Raw genomic sequence first — 18,638 nt, 5'->3', positions numbered from 1 at the left:
TAGATTTGGCATCTTAATTATACAGCCTATACATTTTCAAAAGCATACTTTTTTGCCCTCAGTGCGACAAGTATAAAACTGCTGAAGACAATCATTTAAAGCTATTCTGAATATTTCGATATTACAAACCACTTTCATGCTGGCACTATAGTCACATTTATCTTATAGGAAAAGAAGAATGACAGCCATGTAAATAAGGGATTTGGTACTGCATTACTGTGGGAAACAGTGGTGAGACACAGTAAGGGCTCTCTGTTTCCATGCTTCCCTCCCAGTCCACTGATCTTAATGAAGAACACACTTCTTTGGAAAGACTACGCATTTGAAGTCCAGGCAACCACACCATCCCAAGTTTATTGTTGCTTCCCCAGGAAGTAAAGCAAGGACATTTTGCCTATCTAGTGCTCAATCACAATTACAATAATACAATAGCTCTGTATTTCTTTTTGTTGATATTCTTTTTTCCTTTGGTGTTAAAGGACTAGAAGAATGATGGGTTTATTTGTATCTTACGATTATTATATGAAAGCCTGGCCTTAGAAGAAATGCATAATAATAGCACTGAGTGAACAAGATGGCATTTACTTATTTTTTGGACCAATTTAATTTCTGCATTAGTGACTAAATCCGAGCAGCGTACAATATGAATCAAGATATGATTCATTCTGCAATGAATTAATATGCATTAACTTAATGAAAAAAATCAACAAAGGTTATTTAAAAATTCCAATGGGGTGTGCATGTTCCCGGGATAAAATGAATCAGACTATATAAAATTTCAAGACAGTCTCAATTCTACAACACAGTAATTTTGAGCTCTTCATGCCTGTGGTTCAGATGTGAGAACTGAGTGCCTGCTAGAACTTTACATGGCTATTCCACATACCTATTGGGTGGAAAATGCAACCCCTCTGATCAGGAAAGCAGCCAGGACTTCTCTACCTGCTCCCTCAATGTTTGATTCACATCAGTATTATTACAGCTTGCTGGCTCACTGTACACAGTGATGCTGACTCTTATGCTCAGTCAATGGCCAGCATGTGACCCATGGGCCTGAGTTCTCCAGCTCATACAATCCTTCTTCAATCCCAGTAGTTTACCACTATCTCGGTCTCACCAAGAGCAATGGGAATGCTCCTTAAACACTTTCAGATATCATCGTCATTACAGTCCAGCAGTTGTAAGTAGCTCTACACAAGATGACATCATTTCAAACACTAGTGCTAGGTAAAAGACTGTAATGCTACTAGGGTTGAACTTCCCCTCCACCTAAGACTAACAGCCCTCACCACTCTTGGTATAAATTACATAATTACTGAAAATTGTCATTAATGCAGCATCTTCATTAACATTGTTTAGTTAGAAAATATGATAAAATAATGCAAAAGGCTACTCTTCTATACAGTTTTGAATGAAGTGGCCACTTACAACCTTAGTCCCTAATTAACCTGCAGAATCAATTGCGTTTTTCTGTTTCACTTCATTGTACATTTAGCATCACAGTTATAAAGTAGAAATAGTTCAGACATGGAATCTTTATCACTGTGGCTTTTTAAAAATACACCTTATTGATGCACATACACATTCAGGTCTTTAAGATATTTTCTGTTGAAATGCAGACCTGCAGCAAGATGAAAAGTTAAACATTTGGAAGACAACTTGTAGTAATGATAGAATACTTTAAAAAAAGAGAAAAGTAGAATTCCTGAAAAGATCAAGCCAACACTACAACTGATTCTTTCAGCCTCTCCTGTTCTGTACATGACTAACTACGGCAGAGATCTTGATTCAGCTTATTAGACATAACACTGATACTATCAAGTAAGGGGAGAGGTTACTGCAGAGATAGAAGCTGCCTTGAGAAGAGGCTCAGCAGAACATTCAGTTATGCCCTTCCCAGCAGGCTGAGAACAGATACTGCTTTGCTGCAGATGGAAGTATCACACGTTTTCTGAAATAAAGTGAAAATATGTCCCAAATAGCTACTTCCTCTCCTCCTTTCCCCACATTCTAATTTTAAGTCCACTCCTAGTTTTGTTGGATTTATCTGTGCATGCACTCAGCTGTATATCTAGCATTATGAATGGCAAAGCATGGCAAACCAGCATTGTAATAGTCATTCACAAAAGTGGGCTGTGATGCATTTAAAAAACTACATGGGCTATGCTGGGCTAAGTAAGTAGCCTGATTTTAAAACTGCTGAACAGACAAGCAACTCCCACTCTCCAGTGAAGCTGCTGAGTGCTAACTCTTAAAAACTCCATAATCTCTGCTTCTAGTTTGCCTTCTGAACATTTTGGCTTGCCACAAATATATATTCAGTATAATCCCTTTTATGAGACTAAATTAAACACTTTTTTTGTGGCACTCAATTACACCAGTTTTGTAGGGGCAAAAATTCATATGCTCTGTTTTAAGAAGCAATACTTTCAACTTGTAGTATTCTGCCCTATCACATTTGAAGGTAGCCTTTGGAATATTTATTGTTTAACCATGTTTCACTAGACATCTTGAAATCTTGACTTCTTTAAGTTTTAAGCAGGAGTTAATGGTTTTGTGTGGTGTGTTTTGTTTGTTTGGCTTCTGTTTTCAACATTTTGCATAATAACTCTAACCCCTCATGATTACCATTTTGTTGCCTATTTTAGAATGAGTCCTGTGCCTCCCAGCTGTAAAATGGCTTCAAGCAGAATTGGCAAACATTAGAAGTCAAAAAAGTAACTCCACTTGACATAAGACCTCCAAGCCATATTTTACAGGCAATGTATTACTGCTTATTTATTGTCTAGATTAAGTTACAATTACAGAGAAACAAGAAAATGCACGAGCTCAAATATTCTACTTTTTTGCCCTCATCTTTCCAGCACTTGCTAGACAGACAATACAGATACTGAAATAATGTATGTATATAAATTATCTTTTTAAATCCAGGAGAACATTTGAAAAAAGTTGCAAATGCAAATCCCTGATTCAGTTACCAGTATGAACTCCTCTAAATAAAAAAAAAATAATAATTTTCCTTCAAGAAAAATCAGTATTGTCCTTTCAGTTAAACAGAAGAAAAAGAATGTTCATACCGTTGTTCTCTCTCCACCAACCCAATACAGAGATAGAACAGTTTTGTTTTGTTTTTTAAAGGGCAGAGTAACAGAACTGATCTTTTCTCAGTAAACCCTTGAAATTGCAAAACTGCAATTTGATTTTTAAACGGTCACCTCAGAATCACAGCACACACTGCAATTATTTCACGTCAGCTATTCAAAAGCAACCAGGTGAACACTCCCCATCACAGAAGGTTAATTTCAGACTCCCTGTTCAATATGAAGTCCTGCTAATCAATTGCAAAATAATCTTAAAAGTTTTAACAATTTACATATGGTTCAGTACTGACAAAATAGGTCAATATTTAACTATTAAAATTATCTCAGGTGGCAAAGGTAACTAATAAGAAAAACAAGTAGGAAAGTTTGACATCAACCACACTCAAGTTTCATTTAACGGTATGCATCAGTCATCACACCATTTCTAAGGACACTCAGGCCAGATTTGAGAAGCTGTCTACAATTTAAAGCAGTATTTGAGTGCTGCAAGCAGATATTTCTCCAACTTCATCCTTATATTTGTTATATTATAATCTTGAGATTCTGAGGGGCTATGGCATACTCAGAGAAAAAGAGATTTTCAGTATAACATCTTTTTCATCACTCTGTAGTGTAGGTATTAAAATAAAAGCAGGCATCTAAAACTTTTCCATACAGGTGGTTGACTAATTACGTCTAGAAATAAATGCTGTACTCTTTTAGATTAGATAAACATTATGGTATCAAGATAAAAATGAAACTAAAAAAGTAACACTTTTGGAGTCATCTTGAAAATTAAATTCACAAAAAAAAAAAAAAAAACAAAAAAAAACAGATACAGTATCCTTATGGAAAAATTGAAAGACTGCGAAGAAGAAATGCTGACATTGGTAACTAAGTAAATAAGTAGCTTTGTTGTTAACTGAAATTTGTTCTCCTTTTAGATCCCTCTACAAAGGCTTGGACAAGATGAAAAAAGGCTGGCCATTCACAACCACTACAACTAGGACCAGTTGGGATTTTTTAATTTTGATTTCTGAATGTACTCAGTAATTTCAAAAGGTGAGAAGAAAGATCTAAGACAGCATACATTTATTCCTGCACCTGTTACTATTACCATGACACTTAAAAATAAATCAGAATATTATAATGCAGTAAACTAATCTGGCAGATCTGTTGCTGTCTAAGATAAAATTGAGGAAAAGGGAACAAGGCATACACTGGCAATACTTCATTCAAATCCTTTCCAAGATCCAAGTATATTGTAGAGTAAATGGTAGAACTAAAAGTATATGCAGGACCTATGAAGGAAACACAGGAGGAACAAAGCGGTAAGGTGAGCACTGTGGGCAGAAAAGGCTCTTGTTCTCCTACCCCACCTATCTTTTCCCATCCTCCTCAACTTCTCCTCCTCTCCCCCTTCCCCCAAAATCACCTGCTGCACGTCACTTTCAAAGTACTTAGGAGTAGCTTTAATAAACAGTGGAATCTCTGAAAGGTGGCTGGCTTGTCCTTCCTTTCCCCACTGTCCTTGACAACAGCTGTAGCCACAGCCAGCAACACTGCATGTCAGACAAGCATTGCCCCTCTTGTGCTGCATGGTCTGCCGTAACATGAAGTGGCATGTCCCCCTTTGCGCTATTTCAGATTAGAGCAAGACAAACATTTTACCAGCAGCCAGTTTGCATGCCTCATACTCAAACTATCTTGATTATTAGCATCCTCTCACTTATGATTACTGATACTTGTTGGTATGCATTGAAAGTAGTCCATCAGTGTCAAATAAATAGGTCCCCTACAACATAATCTCCAGAAAATGAGCCGCATTTAGCTGCAGTTTACAATTAGGTGTCTGTGCATCATTCTTTGCTATCTGCTGATAAAAACACCTCTGTGCTGCCCTTTCACTCAGAGCTTCCACTATAGGGAATAGTTTGATGCTGCATCCACAGAAGCTTTTCCTGTCAAGGCCATTGCAAAGAGTTGCTGACTGCTCCTCCAACCTGACCCTGACATCAGGGTCAGTTTTGCCACAGAAATTTTTCCTTAGAAATACAACCATATGCATGGAGAAGTGGGAGGAAAAAAGCCAGAGTGATGAGCAGCATCTTGATTTTGTTCTCAAGTTTTTTTGTAACCAACACATAGATACAGAATTGTGAGCAAATAGAATATTTAGAAAGGCTAGTGGTACAGCTCAGAGGAAACTATTTCATTGCAAAGAACTTTTTATTTAACGGAACTACAGATTTTCACATTATTAACATTTTAGAAATATGTACATCTGTGTAAAGCAAAGGAATGGAGTAGATAGGGAGAGAAAAATCCCGTATTAGATCCAATCATGAGTACAAGAAAGATGATCTGGAGGGTTAAGTAAACTGAATATTTGTAGTCGTGGGCTCTTATTGCACAGCCAGACTCAGAGATAAGAAGAATAGAAGCACACAGCTGGACTCGCGAATCAACATAGACAAACAGCACTGAAGTGTTTGGACAACGGTCTCAGAATCACAGCTTGAATTTTTGGAGATCCCTTATGGAGACAGAAGTTGAAATCAATGATCTTCAGGGGTCCCTCCCAGCTCAGGCTATTCTAGAGTCTATGGTAAGAAAAAAGGAGGTTGACTCACAGAAACTGTTGAAATAGAAACAAAAAATTTCAGCTGTTCTTTCAGGTGTTTTTTTTTCCCTTAGATGAAACACTAGGGGGCGTAGCAGAAGTAGTCTTCATCCCACTTAATCCAGCACCCGGGATTATTTTATCCAATTGCTAGCTCAACACAAATGGACTCATATTGCTAGGATTTGGGAACTTTCTAAAGAAAACTTCAAATGCCTCTCCTGAAAGATTATTTTTTTCTATTTCCTGACAGATCATTTGATATAAAAACAATACTACAAAGTTCTCCCCTAAAATAGTAATTTGCCAATGATACAGTAGTGCTAGTAGGTTCAGTTTACATTTGGTTAGGCTGCCACTGGTGTAGCTACATATGACCACTCGTACAGCACATCTCAGAGCAGGGTAAAAGCAAAGGCTGTGATTCTTGAATTCAACTACACCCCTAAAAGCAGCAGGGGAAGTTACAATATGCTTAAATGTTATCCTGAACAGAGTCAGCCTTAGATTTTAACTTCAGTTTCTTTTAAATACCATCATGAATGAGACTGTTTGGTGCAGCTACTCTATTTTCAAAAGTTCCATTTTCAGGCAAATAGCTCCTACAGACCCTATTGCAAATATAACACTTCATTACTCTGTAGTTCCATCAATATCCATGGACATCCAGATATCTTATTTGATTTCATTTTCACTGCCAGTAGCTGATCAGATACCTCCATTTATTGAGTAAGTTATCGATGTGATTGCATTACTAAATCTTTAAATTATTAAACACATTACAATTTTCATATTTTCAGAGTATTTCTTTTGTAATGTACATGAAAATATAGCTGGCTGCTGAAATCTGCTTCAAGAACAGGACTGTGAAGACCTTGTTTAACCCAAGCTTACTATAGCTGCTTTGAATCTTCTCTCAAGTATTTTTGTTAAGACTACCAAAAGAAGTAAGATCCTTGCCATTCTTTTCATCTGTCTTCCTTGACAAAACTGCAGTTTTAGATTAGCTAACAAACCATATTTTGGTGGAGTCAATCAACATTCTTGTTGTATACAATAGTTGTTTTCTGTTACTTGGAACTATCACTAGAGTAACTTATCCTCACCTTACTTCAGATCTCTTCTTAAAGAAAGGACAAAAATACATATATATGTTCTGTAAATATATTCCAAAATAATATAAATCTTTATTCTCTCCTAGAGGTGTTCCACTAATAAGGTGTGTTTAGATATGTGCTAATCTTTCAGAATGACTCTGAACTGAAAGTAAAGCTACCATGTTCACCTGCCCATTTTTCCCTTTCAAAACTACTTCAGCTAATGTTTCTAATGACAGACTATTGTTCCATACCAGGCTGCCAGGGAATGCCAGATAGCTGCATGCAGCTGCTGTGAAAAGGGATCTAATGAGAAGAGGCACAGTGCAACATAAGCAGTACTGAAGGAAGAGGTTAGTTACTTCAGTTGTCTCTGAAACTCATCAGTTCATCGATTCATCCAAAGGAGAGACACAAAAAATTATGTAACAGAGACACAGGAAGAGCATGAAATGTTCCAAACCAAGCTTTTTCAAAAATTGAATGTTTGTAAAAAAAAATGAATTTATACAAGAAACCACTCTGTTCCAAACACAAGCTTACCAACTGCAGTGCTTAGCTAAGCGAAACAGCTGGATTCCACTATGGCTTAGGGTGGACTGGCATCTTCACCTTTAGATTTTTATATAAAAGGACAATTAAATGAAGCCTTTCGCTAGAACATATCTGTCCAATTCAATAGAGCATGAGTGGAACCTGCTGCCAGAATTACGCAGACCATCTCCGATAATACGCTTTCAGTTTGTAAGCCAAACTGGCACTGTTCTATTCACTACGGCTTTCCCCATAACTCCACCATGGTGTTCTACTACTAATACTTTACTAATGATACTGCTCCCCAGCCACAAATAAAAGTAATTATGTAACTTATTATTATACTTGTTATATTATACTTATTGTTATGTTATTTAATCTTATAGCCCCCACTATCAGGATAGCTACATGTTCTTCAGCCCAAGTATGTACCCAGGCAAACATAGATAGGGAAAAATAAATAAATCAAAAGCCAGCTGAAGATAGAAAAAACTAAAAGGCAGCTGATGATGGTAATGTCCTGTCCATGCTCCCAGTGAAGGAAATGTAATCCTGGACAGTTCTGAAAATCCCATTTCTGCCACCTCCTGTTCAGCCAGGCCCTCCCATTCCCTACCCACTCTCAGCCACTCTCACAAATTCACATAGCACTTGAATCACTGAGATAAGAAGCATCTTAATAAGACTGTGAAACCACCTCATTCAGAATCTCTTTAGAAATATTCTTACTTTCTCTTTTAGAAACCAATAATCAAGAATTATATGAGGCAACTTTGATTAAATTGATTAAAAGTATCAACTCTCCCTTCATTAAGAGGCCCTCCATAAAACACACCATTAAGGGAAGTTACATAGATACCAGCTAATAAAGCTGAACTTTGGTGGTTTTTTTTACTTCCCATTTTCCTACATTAGTTCATTAAGGAAAACAAAAAGGGAAAAACAACGTAATTCCATAATGATAACCAAAAATAGGAGGAACACAGCTTACAGCGATCTGATAATTTTGACATTACAGTACCCTTGCCTCAAACTGAAAGAAAAATAACACCCAAGACAGCAGTACACAGCTGTGTAACAAATACCATGTAAAACTGATTACCCACCCCTGCCCCAAATGACAGTTTTAAACAGAACTATGAAACACTAGTGAATAACATGAAGCATTGAGTTGCTTTATACCATTCCCTTTTACAAAATAATGACTCATTAAAAAGTATTCAAGTCATCCTTGCTTATATTCAGTTTGCTGATTTGCTACAGAGAATTCTCATCAACCAGAATCACTTGTAGGCACAAAACTGAAATGATGGTGACACCTAATCTGAAGTGTCTTAAAGGTATTAGTTACACATTTCATTTAGATGTAACAAGACACTGTGTGTATTACATATCAAAGAAGTGGTAAATAAAATTTCTCATTTGTTTTCCATTCAGCTAGCTCATGTCTTCTTCAGCATAAAAGAAGTAAGGCAGGATTTGCCCTGTTCTTCTTTGGGAATGAAAGGGTACCAAACTTGTGCCCATTTCAATTTAATCAGCAAATACTTTCCGTTGGTTGATACAAAACCTGAGAATGACCAAAAGGAATTTATCACATTTTTTATTTGATCAGATGTATCATCATTTGAAATAAGGACCTAGTATTTACAAGCTTAGTAAAATTGTTCTATCTCATTAAGAGCTAAAGCCAGAAGCTTTTTGATAAGTGGAAGATCTGTCAGCTAGACACAGTACAGTAGTCCAAAGTTCTCAATGAATTTTCCAAAACAAAGTTTCCAAAATACTAAAAAAAATTAAAATTGTAAATTGCCTACAATGTAATCATATCTCTCCATTACATCAGAAAAGTGATGGAGCCAGTTCTCTCCTGCGGGGCATTGGCCCTCTAGACCCTGAAATCGCCAGCACCACCCTTGCTGCTGCCTGGAGGCAGCCAGAGGAGAAAGAAAGCTGCAGGAAGGAAGCTTAACAGACCAATGAACGAATCCATGACCAGCAAGGGCAATGCAGATATCCAGGCTCTTTTGTTTGGAAGGACGATACTCAGATAGCATTTACTTTTCTCAACCTGTAAATCACAGAGTGAAAACATTTTTTATTGTAAAGACATAAGTGTGGTAAGTACCTTAACACCTGGCACACCCACCTAAATGCTATTGTTAAGACCTACTGAATTTCGTAATTGCATTAGTCACAGGCTTCAGAAAAGGGAAATCCTTCATAACCACAGACTTTTTTTGATTCAAAGGGACATGAAAAAATGTCCATATGACATGAGTTGAAGCTGAAGCAAGCTGAAGTTTATGCAGTGGTTTGACATAAAGACTATTACAAAAAAATTTACATCACTTCCCTTCCGAGTGATGATTGCAAAAGTGCAATGTGTAACTGAAGCTCATCCACTGTGTTTCTAATAGTTCAAACCCACTTCCTGTAAACTAATCTAACTGTAACTTAATTGTACATTAAACAATTGCCTGTAAAAGCAAACAATGTGACCTGCACTGCTAGTGCTCAGGTTCTGAAGTAGGAAGGACTGGAAGTCCTCCAATTGAGGTGCCAAGCACCGGCAGTAGCCCATGTGCAACCCATCCCTGAGTGCTGCCTGTTGCATTCATGCTCTACAACACTGCACTCAGGACAGGCCACCAAAGAATCAGATCTTGGTACAGGGAGTTCATTCCTCTGTGTGATAATATGGTTTACAACATACGGGCTCCATTCTGGAGATGGAACCCCTCTATAAATTACCTGGTTCAACACAAAGAAAGTCTTGAGAGAACAAAAAATTCAACCTAGAAACAGATTTGAGGAAAAACAACAACAACAACAAACAAACAACAACAACTCTCCTGGAGGACATACAATGAAACAAACAAGATCATTCAAGGGAAGGATCAACTCAGAAACCCATTGAAATGAAAGAAGGAAAAGGCAGCAAATGCCTCAGAAGGTGATGCTGGGAAGCACCCGGTTCTATAGCAGCTGGAAACATTCATTTAAGCAAGCAAAAATCATCACCACAAGGGAAGCAGAATTTGGTAAACTATGATAAAAGGCCATAATCAAAAACTCTGCCACAAAGGGGTAAATCTCAGCCACAAGAAAATATTAAGCTGCAAGAAGACAGTAATAAAACATTTCACTACCAAAAATATCTAAGCTTTTAAGCCATGGGAAATGCAACGTGATCCTATGCTACTTCAGGCACCTGTAGAACTGACCATTTACAAACCTCCGTTCTGGGTAGTCCTTAGCATAACTCCTTTATGACTAGAGTTTGATATTGGCTGATCTTTACACTGTCTTTCCTCACTTGCAAACCTTTTGTGGAAAGAGCAGTCTACAGTCAAGTCCTACAGTTTAAGCCCTTTTAAAGGAAACCGATCTTTTAACCCTGTTATTTTCTCCACATTTAATCATGAATGCAATTTCCTATAAAAAGAAGTTGAGACAAAAAAAAAAAAAAATCAGCCAAAGTTCTTATACAGAGTTTCCCTTGTCATACTTCTTGGATCCATACTTCAGAACAGCCAAGAACATTCAATATCTGAATTTTCTGGAAAAAGCTGAAAACTCTAGGATGACGTTATGTCGCAGTACCTAAGAATCTCTCACAATTTTCATATTCTCTCCTAAACTACAAGTTTTTTGTTTTTGTTTTTTTTTTTTTAAGCAGGAAATCAAATGATTTTTACTGAGATTACAAGTTCTGTCACTCATCTACTGAATAAATTATGTTAAAAACTACGAATTTTTTAATATCATTCACCAACTTCTGTAGTATTTGTCAAAGTATTAGTCAGTAGCTCCTAGATCCAGGTAAATGTCATCTAGAAAGCATTTTTTTCCAGGAAAAGTGAATATGTGAAATGATTCTTTACAAAACAATAAGATACATAACTTGCTTCCATATATTTTATTTTGCTCCAGTCTGATAGAAATGAAGTAAAAACATTATTACTATGTATGATAGCGTTTTTACAGTGAAGACGACATGAATCAGTACATTCTGATTTTCTCAGGACATGTCAGCAAATTGTTGATGTCAAGAAAATGTAAATGCACTTTAATTCAGATGAACAGAATTTCAAAGTATGAAGGATTGTTGTTCATGTTTGATTTATTTAGGGTTTTTTTCAAGCAGTTCATCATCATAATTATTGAACATCATTTGTTCTACTACTCTTGGGCTTCCTTACTTGGACGTACAAATGACGAGTACTTTTCCTGAAGTTCTGGGAGTTTTTTGCTCCTTTTTCTTTAATATATTTGCTGAAAATGTGAGATTGAGAATCTATCAGAAAAAAAAAAAAATTAAAAGCTGAAGTAGAAGAAATTGGCAACCAAGGAAAAAACAAATCTGTTTATCATCTTACTGAATTAAATTCTCAGCACAGGATGTTTTGACTTACTAGGGTTCAAGACCACCATAACACAGTCAAACTCAATTCTATGAGAATCATTTATCTTTTGTTGAAACCCAAAGTTAACAATATAGGGCAAACCTTATTTGCAAAATTCTGCTCCTTCCCAAGCCTTTTTGCATTCCATTTCATACACTGAAGATCTTTATTTCTTAGTTTTTGAAGAACAACACAAATTGGGAAATCAAATTACACTTCAAGTAATTAGTTAATTTAATGAATAAATTAAAAGCCTCCAAACAATTAGAAATGCTTACCATGAACGTTTTCTTGACCATTAGCAAAAAGTACTTATCCACTGGGATTGAGCAAGGGTGAGTAATCCATACAGACAATCACGTGTATAAGAAGTGAACATAGATAAACTGTTAAAGTGACAATCAAATCAGTAGATCTGGGTTGCAAAAGATACTTTGAAAAAAAAGTTTGATAGCACCATGCACTTCAGAAAGAGAACATCATTACTGGAACAGGCTGCCCAGAGAGGTTGTGGATGCCCTGTCCTTGTAGGTGTTCAAGGCCAGGTTGGATGGGGCCCTGGGCAGCCTGGTTTAGCATTAAACATGGAGGTTGGTGGCCCTGCATGTGGCAGGGGGGTTGGAGATTCATGATCCTTGAGGTCCCTTCCAACCCTGGCCATTCTGTGATTCTGTGATTTCTCATCTTGTCGGGACTTCAGTGGTTCTGAGTCACGACCACCAGAAGGCCCACTGTAAGGCTACACAGATGAATCATTTGATCAAAGAAAGATGAAATCCCAAGACCTCAAGCCCCAAGTATTGTCCTCATTGAAGTGATGTTATTTTAGTAGAAATAGTTCTTACTTATAAAGAATCAAGAAACATGTAGATGTGGCACTTAGGGATGTGGTTAGTGGGCCTGATGGTGATAGGTTGACAGTGGACTAGATGATCTTAGAAGTCTTTTCCAACCTTAATTATTCTATAATTTCATCTTTTTTCCACCAGAGACTCTTTCAGACCACTACTTTTTTTTTTTTTTTTTTTTAAACTACAGTGGGGAATGGCTCACCACACCCAAGAGAACTTTTGACTTCTCAGCCTCTACCCCATAAAAATGTCCCTGCAGCTTCTCATCCCAGTAAAGACATGCTGCTAGTCAGATTTTCACCTCTGTACAATAATGCAAGACTCCTCACTGAAGATAACCACCAATTCTGCTGAGTCTTTGGAGTCACAAAAGAGTTAATACATCATTAGCAGAAATCTCAGGTATGTTTCCCAGTGCCCTGAGCCTAGGCTGCTGACAAAAAAAAAAAAAAAAAAAAAAGATTTTGATAAATCTCCTACTAGTCCAAAATCACAGCATTGGCAACCATAAATATTCTGATGCTAAGCGCATATTTTCAATCTGCTGCATAAGCAGGTTGTTCCTCTCTGTATGTCATATCTGTATCTTACATAAAGCGATGGAACACAATGTTGAAATCAGACCACAGTGACTGACTGCTGTCTAATAAAGCAGTGAGGTGGATTAAAACAAATTACACTAGAATGAGATTAAAAGTTCTGCATGAAATCTCACCTCTCCAGTGCGCATTCAAGAAAGCACTCTTTTTTGCGCATATCTGTTCAGAATTTCCACGCTCAATTTGTGCTTTGTGTGTGACATGAGATGCACTGTCGATATTCATTGTGCAGTTTGTCTGAAGATCTTAGAGAGGGCAGTGAAAGAAGGGAACAAAAGATTTCCTAAAACAAAACTATGCATTTCCAGTAAAACTTGATGTATGAGAGTTTACTGTGGTTTCTCACTACTTAGAAATGAGTGGTGGTCAGATGACTGTAAAATTAAATGGAAGAGTATCTTACACTACAGAAGTTTTGAGGTGATCAAAATTATTTCTTATTCCCGCACTTTTGATTATCCTTTGAAGTTCCAGAGGACCACAAGCATTTTTATGGCTAATTTCATACTAGTAGTTCAAAGCAGAAGGGAAAAATACAACACTTCTCTTTTGTTAAAAATCAAAACATATCTTAAATCTCCAGTGACAACTAAGTTCAACACTTTTCTACCACTGACATTCCAAAATTTACTGAAAAGTGATGACACAAACATACAAGATAAAGCCACTCCATAACGCCTAGGGATTCAAGCTGACAGCTTCAAAACACGACTCTGTAAGAGCATGGTTGGAAATTGCAGGACAACTGATGCTCAAGTACAAGAAGCACAGACTGCTGCTCAAAGGAACAATGAAGAATGGAATACAGAATTGTTAATCGGGCTTTCTATTCCATCAGGGTTAATTGTGTTCTCCATAACCTCAGCAACACATATTGATGTGGTACCCTCATCATCATTTGAAAGCTGTATTCCTACTTAATATTACACTACTAAATGCAGTATATGTTTTGCTTTCTTCTAGACTGCCCACTCTTCAAAATAAATCCCAGCATCACCACTCTATATATCCATCCTCTCAGTTCAGATTGAGATTTTTAACATACTTCCAAAACAGTCTGCTTTTGCCAGCCCGTTCTAGATGTATGGTATAATTATTGCATGACAGTGTTCAAAAATGAGACACTGTTCCCCAGGTTAGGGGTTATTTTTGTGGTACTCTCCACTAAGCGAGAGAATTCAGAGTACACTACTGATTGTGGTTTTCCATTTAGTACTGTGTGATCTTTCCATTGCTATTCCTCTGTATCTTTATTTCCTTGCTGTCCTGCTCAGAAATTGCAGAACAGGAAAACTGGGATTTGATGAAGGGAGAATGGGATATGAACAAGCACCTCACCTCACTGAAGAACAGAAGACTTGGCACCACTCAACCTTAATGATAAGGCAGGTGGTAAAAGAATTGCCAAATATGAGAAAATAGCTGCCAGTGAAGCAACTTTCTGAACAGAACAGCAAGAAGGCCATGAGAATACCCACTTCAGGATACATACTTTTAAGAGGGGCAGGTTCTGTAACTCACTGCAATCACAGACTCAGTTAAGCTTTCATCAGGGTCAGGAGTACGTGCCCAATTACATCATTTGTTCATCAAATTTCCTTTTTGCAGAATGTTCCTGAATGAACTAAGGCTTCTTCATTGGCCATCTAGAGATTCATCTTTGGAATCAAAACAATAAATTTGAACTAGAACCAGAAGAAATGGTTGCTTAAAAAGAAATAACAAAAAGAAAAGCAGTTTCCTTTCCATTGGGAACATTCTGGCACAAGCTTGTGTTTAACAGTGACATGTAAGCAGGCTTGATGTGCGCTGGTCATGAGGGACACACCTAACACTGATACAGCATAACCCAGCAACAATCTCAATTCCATCAGCATTAAGAAAAATCAAACAGAACAGCAGAACAACACCTCTAGCTTCCTCCCCATTGAAATGCAATGGTTTGCAGTCACGCACTGTTCGTTGCAGCTCATGCGGCGAAGGTCCGAGGCAATACAGCAGGCTTTGCCATTACCTCACAAAGCAGCATTTTGCCGTTGGCCTTCAATGCTCACAGCCATAACTCACGAACGTAAACAAGTCTGACAGTTTTTCCCTGCCTTAAGAAAAATGGCATCATACCAGTCAGTAGAGGGTGGCTTTGGACAGGACAGCTGTAGCTCCTGCCCACAGGTGGAACATCACCTTTTACGATGTGAAGCTACAACCAGCACCAACCACTGCTAGAACAACAAGTGAGACTCCAAACTTGGCACCATCCTACGTTGCCCAGCCTGTTCTGTTGGCTAGTGTTTGGAAGACAAATCTATACACAAGCTTAAGTAATAAAATTTGCTATGTACTATCAAATTAGATTGCTAAATGCCATGAAAAAGCTTTTGAAAAATAGTAAAAAATATTAATATGTTCAAAGCTTAACGCCATCCCAGAACCTAGTTGTAAACATGTCTTCTATCCCTGAGGCAATGTATCATGCCTGATGCTTTTGGTATGTCAGGAAAGTATCCTAATTTACCATTAAGAGTGTTTTAAAATTATATTTCTCCCTGCTTCCTTTCCAAAGCTGCTCTTTCCATTTCTGGCAAGATAGAGCGGACAGTCTGATTTAATTTGCATTTTTGACAATCTTTATTAAATCCTTCACCAAGGAAATGGATTAACTCAGAAGCTCTCATACACTTTCATATGATATATAAAGGCACATTTAGAAAAAAAGGGTGGGAGTCTGAACAGATTCTCTACAGCAATAATCAACATTTCAGATGCATCTTCTGACAGTAGTTTTAGGGAATTCACATTATAAATTAATACAGCGAGTTAATATTTATAATGAGTAAAAAACCTGAAGAAGTCAACTTCCTAGGTTTAACAACCTGGCACATAAAAATCACTTGTTTCTAAATGGGAGAAGAAAAAATGGATATCAGAAAAGCAAGAACTGCACCACAGAAAGCAATAATGTATCAAATCCATCTAAGTACAGTTTCAGGCAAAAGACTTAAAGCGTAACATAAATTAGTGTCACTGAAAATGGAATTTTATCCAGAGTTTGGTTTAACCACATTTTCCCCATGGTATATAAGGTTGATTCAAGTGCCACTTTTTAAAAATAAAAACTATTTGGAAAACTTGCTTTCTTCAGCAATGTCCATAATATTCTTTTACAAGAGCACATGTTGATTATCAGTCTCTTGTTTGGAAAAGGCTTCATTTAGACACTGTTTACATGTCAATCCCACATTTGGAATGCACAAGAAAAACTACAGCCACACAGAAATTCTATGATTATCATATATTTAAACATTTGAATGTTTATATAATAAAAAATAATTGAGTTCTGATGTTATTACTGATTCTAGAAGAGAACACACCCATCAGCATCTAGCACAAACAAAACCATCTCAATTCCACAGTCATCCTCATTCTAAGTATATTATCCAAAGCCATGCCACATCCAGAAGCACACTGCTCAGAACACAAAATGACTAGGAAAACAAAATGGGAAAAAAAACAACAACAAATCATTACAGCAAAGTGTCTAAACAGGGAGTTACCTTTTTTCCTTTCTTTTTCCTGTGAGCTGGTTTAGCATTTTTCTCCTTTGCTTCCTCACTCATTTTTCAGCAGGTAATGTACAGGGGAAAGGGAGTAAAAGAGATCACTGCTTGTATTCCAACATGCAAAGCCACTGCAAATATTCACAGCCCTGAAACCAAAGTCCATCTGCTGACGTTTCTCAGACAAGTAACAGAATAACTGCTGTTTAAAGCCAGTCTCTGCTCCTCCTGCACTGACTTGAATCGTTCACAGCCTTGCTCTTTTGCTCAGCGAGAAACTGGGTGTTCTCACATCAAACAGTCTGCGATTCCTCTAAAGAAAAGAGAAAGCATTCTCATTCTTAGCTAGTCTTCACTCCTGAGATAGGATCATGACAACACTTCCTAGCTTGGTCATCCACAGCGCTTCCAGTCTCTGAAATGGGGTTGATGAGCCAGGCAGAAATTAGCTGCAGACGGCTGACAAGTCAGAAGCATTCACCAGCAGATGATTTGCCATTTCTTGCAGACAGAGAAAGTGAGCTCGAACCGCTCTGATTGCCGGTCGTGCACAATACCAACATGTGTTGAATGCATCGGGGCATACCAGAAAAGGAAGCCTCCGAGAGTGATAGAAGATCAGGTTACTGGATCTTAAAGCCACTCCCAGGCAGATTCAAACAATAAAAGGCACAACACGCTGCTGAAGAAATTGCTAGATGAGATGTTTACATTTCCAGCAGCTCCATATCTCCATCCAAAGGAGCTGCAAATTGCCACTCAGAACTCAACGTTTGTAATATTAATTATTCATCTCATAAAAGCAGCAGCAGTATTTCAGCAAAACACGTATTTACAACTATCTCTGCCTGTGAAAGCTTGCTCCTCCCTTGTATGTCTGTTCCTGTGACAGGATTTGTAGTCTCTCTTCTAATGCAGCTCTTTCACAGAAGCGTTACGTGCCTCATGTGTGTGCATGACTGGCAGGTTTCACATCATGTTTCCACATGCCGCTGACCTACTCCACAGAATGGAAAAAATCAAGAGAGGTCAGAGACTTCAATAATAATAATTCTCTCCAGCCTGTGCCCATTAAGCCACATTACACATAACTCGTGTTCCAACAGCCATGACAGCAGTCATTCATGAGACATTGCATTGATGTCATTACCACATATCTCTCCTCAGGCACCCACGATTCCCATATTGACTCTCTCTCTCTTAGAATCTCACCCCTCTATCAAGATAGGTGGGAGGGGAGCAGAGGAAAGGGGGAAATACAGAAGAGGTTATCAGACATCATGCAGCAGCCTCATCCATTGCTGCCATACCACTGAGCTGAGTTAGCAGTACACTGATTTTCCCATTTCTGAGGGCTCCGGTCACATCAGAGGTGGCAAGTGACAATCATGATTGGTTTCAGGGGCTTTGCAGTCAAGATTCTCCTATTCCCATTGCTCACACCTTCCTCCCCTTCATTCTCATTTCTGATCTATGACAACCAATATCACAGACCGAAAAAAAAGATTTAATGCACCCATGTTATACAACGCCATTTGCCCCAACTCTACCTCCTTGTCTCATTCTCCACAAGTGATTTCAGTGAGCTGCCACAACAGCACCATCACATGGAGGCTAATTTCCGTATGTTAGCAACAAGTCCTAGTGCTCACTGTTTGCATGCACTGGAAATGGATCAGTGCCAGCTAAACCCGAGGCTCAAAACTGGAATTCTCTTTATCAGCCTGCTAAGGTGGGTATTTTTAAGGAACCATACCTCATATGGTGCAAAGTTTAAATAAACACTATCCAGAGACCACTCATAAAATTTCCCTTAAAATTTTCTTTATGTCATTAGCATACAATAACATTTATACTTACTAAGCAGTATGTTGAACAGAATGCAATC

General features: G+C 37.8%; 1 protein-coding gene across 1 annotated transcript in view; it reads right to left on the bottom strand.

The window, feature by feature from the left end:
* ANK3 (ankyrin 3) overlaps positions 1-17,747 on the bottom strand; it is a 289,738-nt gene extending 271,991 nt beyond the window's left edge. Inside the window, exon 1 of the mRNA XM_052677741.1 lies at positions 16,748-17,747. Within this exon, the coding sequence (XP_052533701.1) occupies positions 16,748-16,810 (63 nt within the window). The 5' untranslated portion in view covers positions 16,811-17,747. The remainder of the gene's footprint in view (positions 1-16,747) is intronic.
* Between the last annotated feature and the right edge of the window lie 891 nt (positions 17,748-18,638).

The sequence above is a fragment of the Tympanuchus pallidicinctus genome, unplaced genomic scaffold, assembly GCF_026119805.1.
Source record: "Tympanuchus pallidicinctus isolate F22 unplaced genomic scaffold, pur_lepc_1.0 scaffold16, whole genome shotgun sequence".
Taxonomy (NCBI): domain Eukaryota; kingdom Metazoa; phylum Chordata; class Aves; order Galliformes; family Phasianidae; genus Tympanuchus; species Tympanuchus pallidicinctus.
Note: the sequence above shows the minus strand (reverse complement) of the source record. Positions and strands in the feature narration are given on the sequence as shown.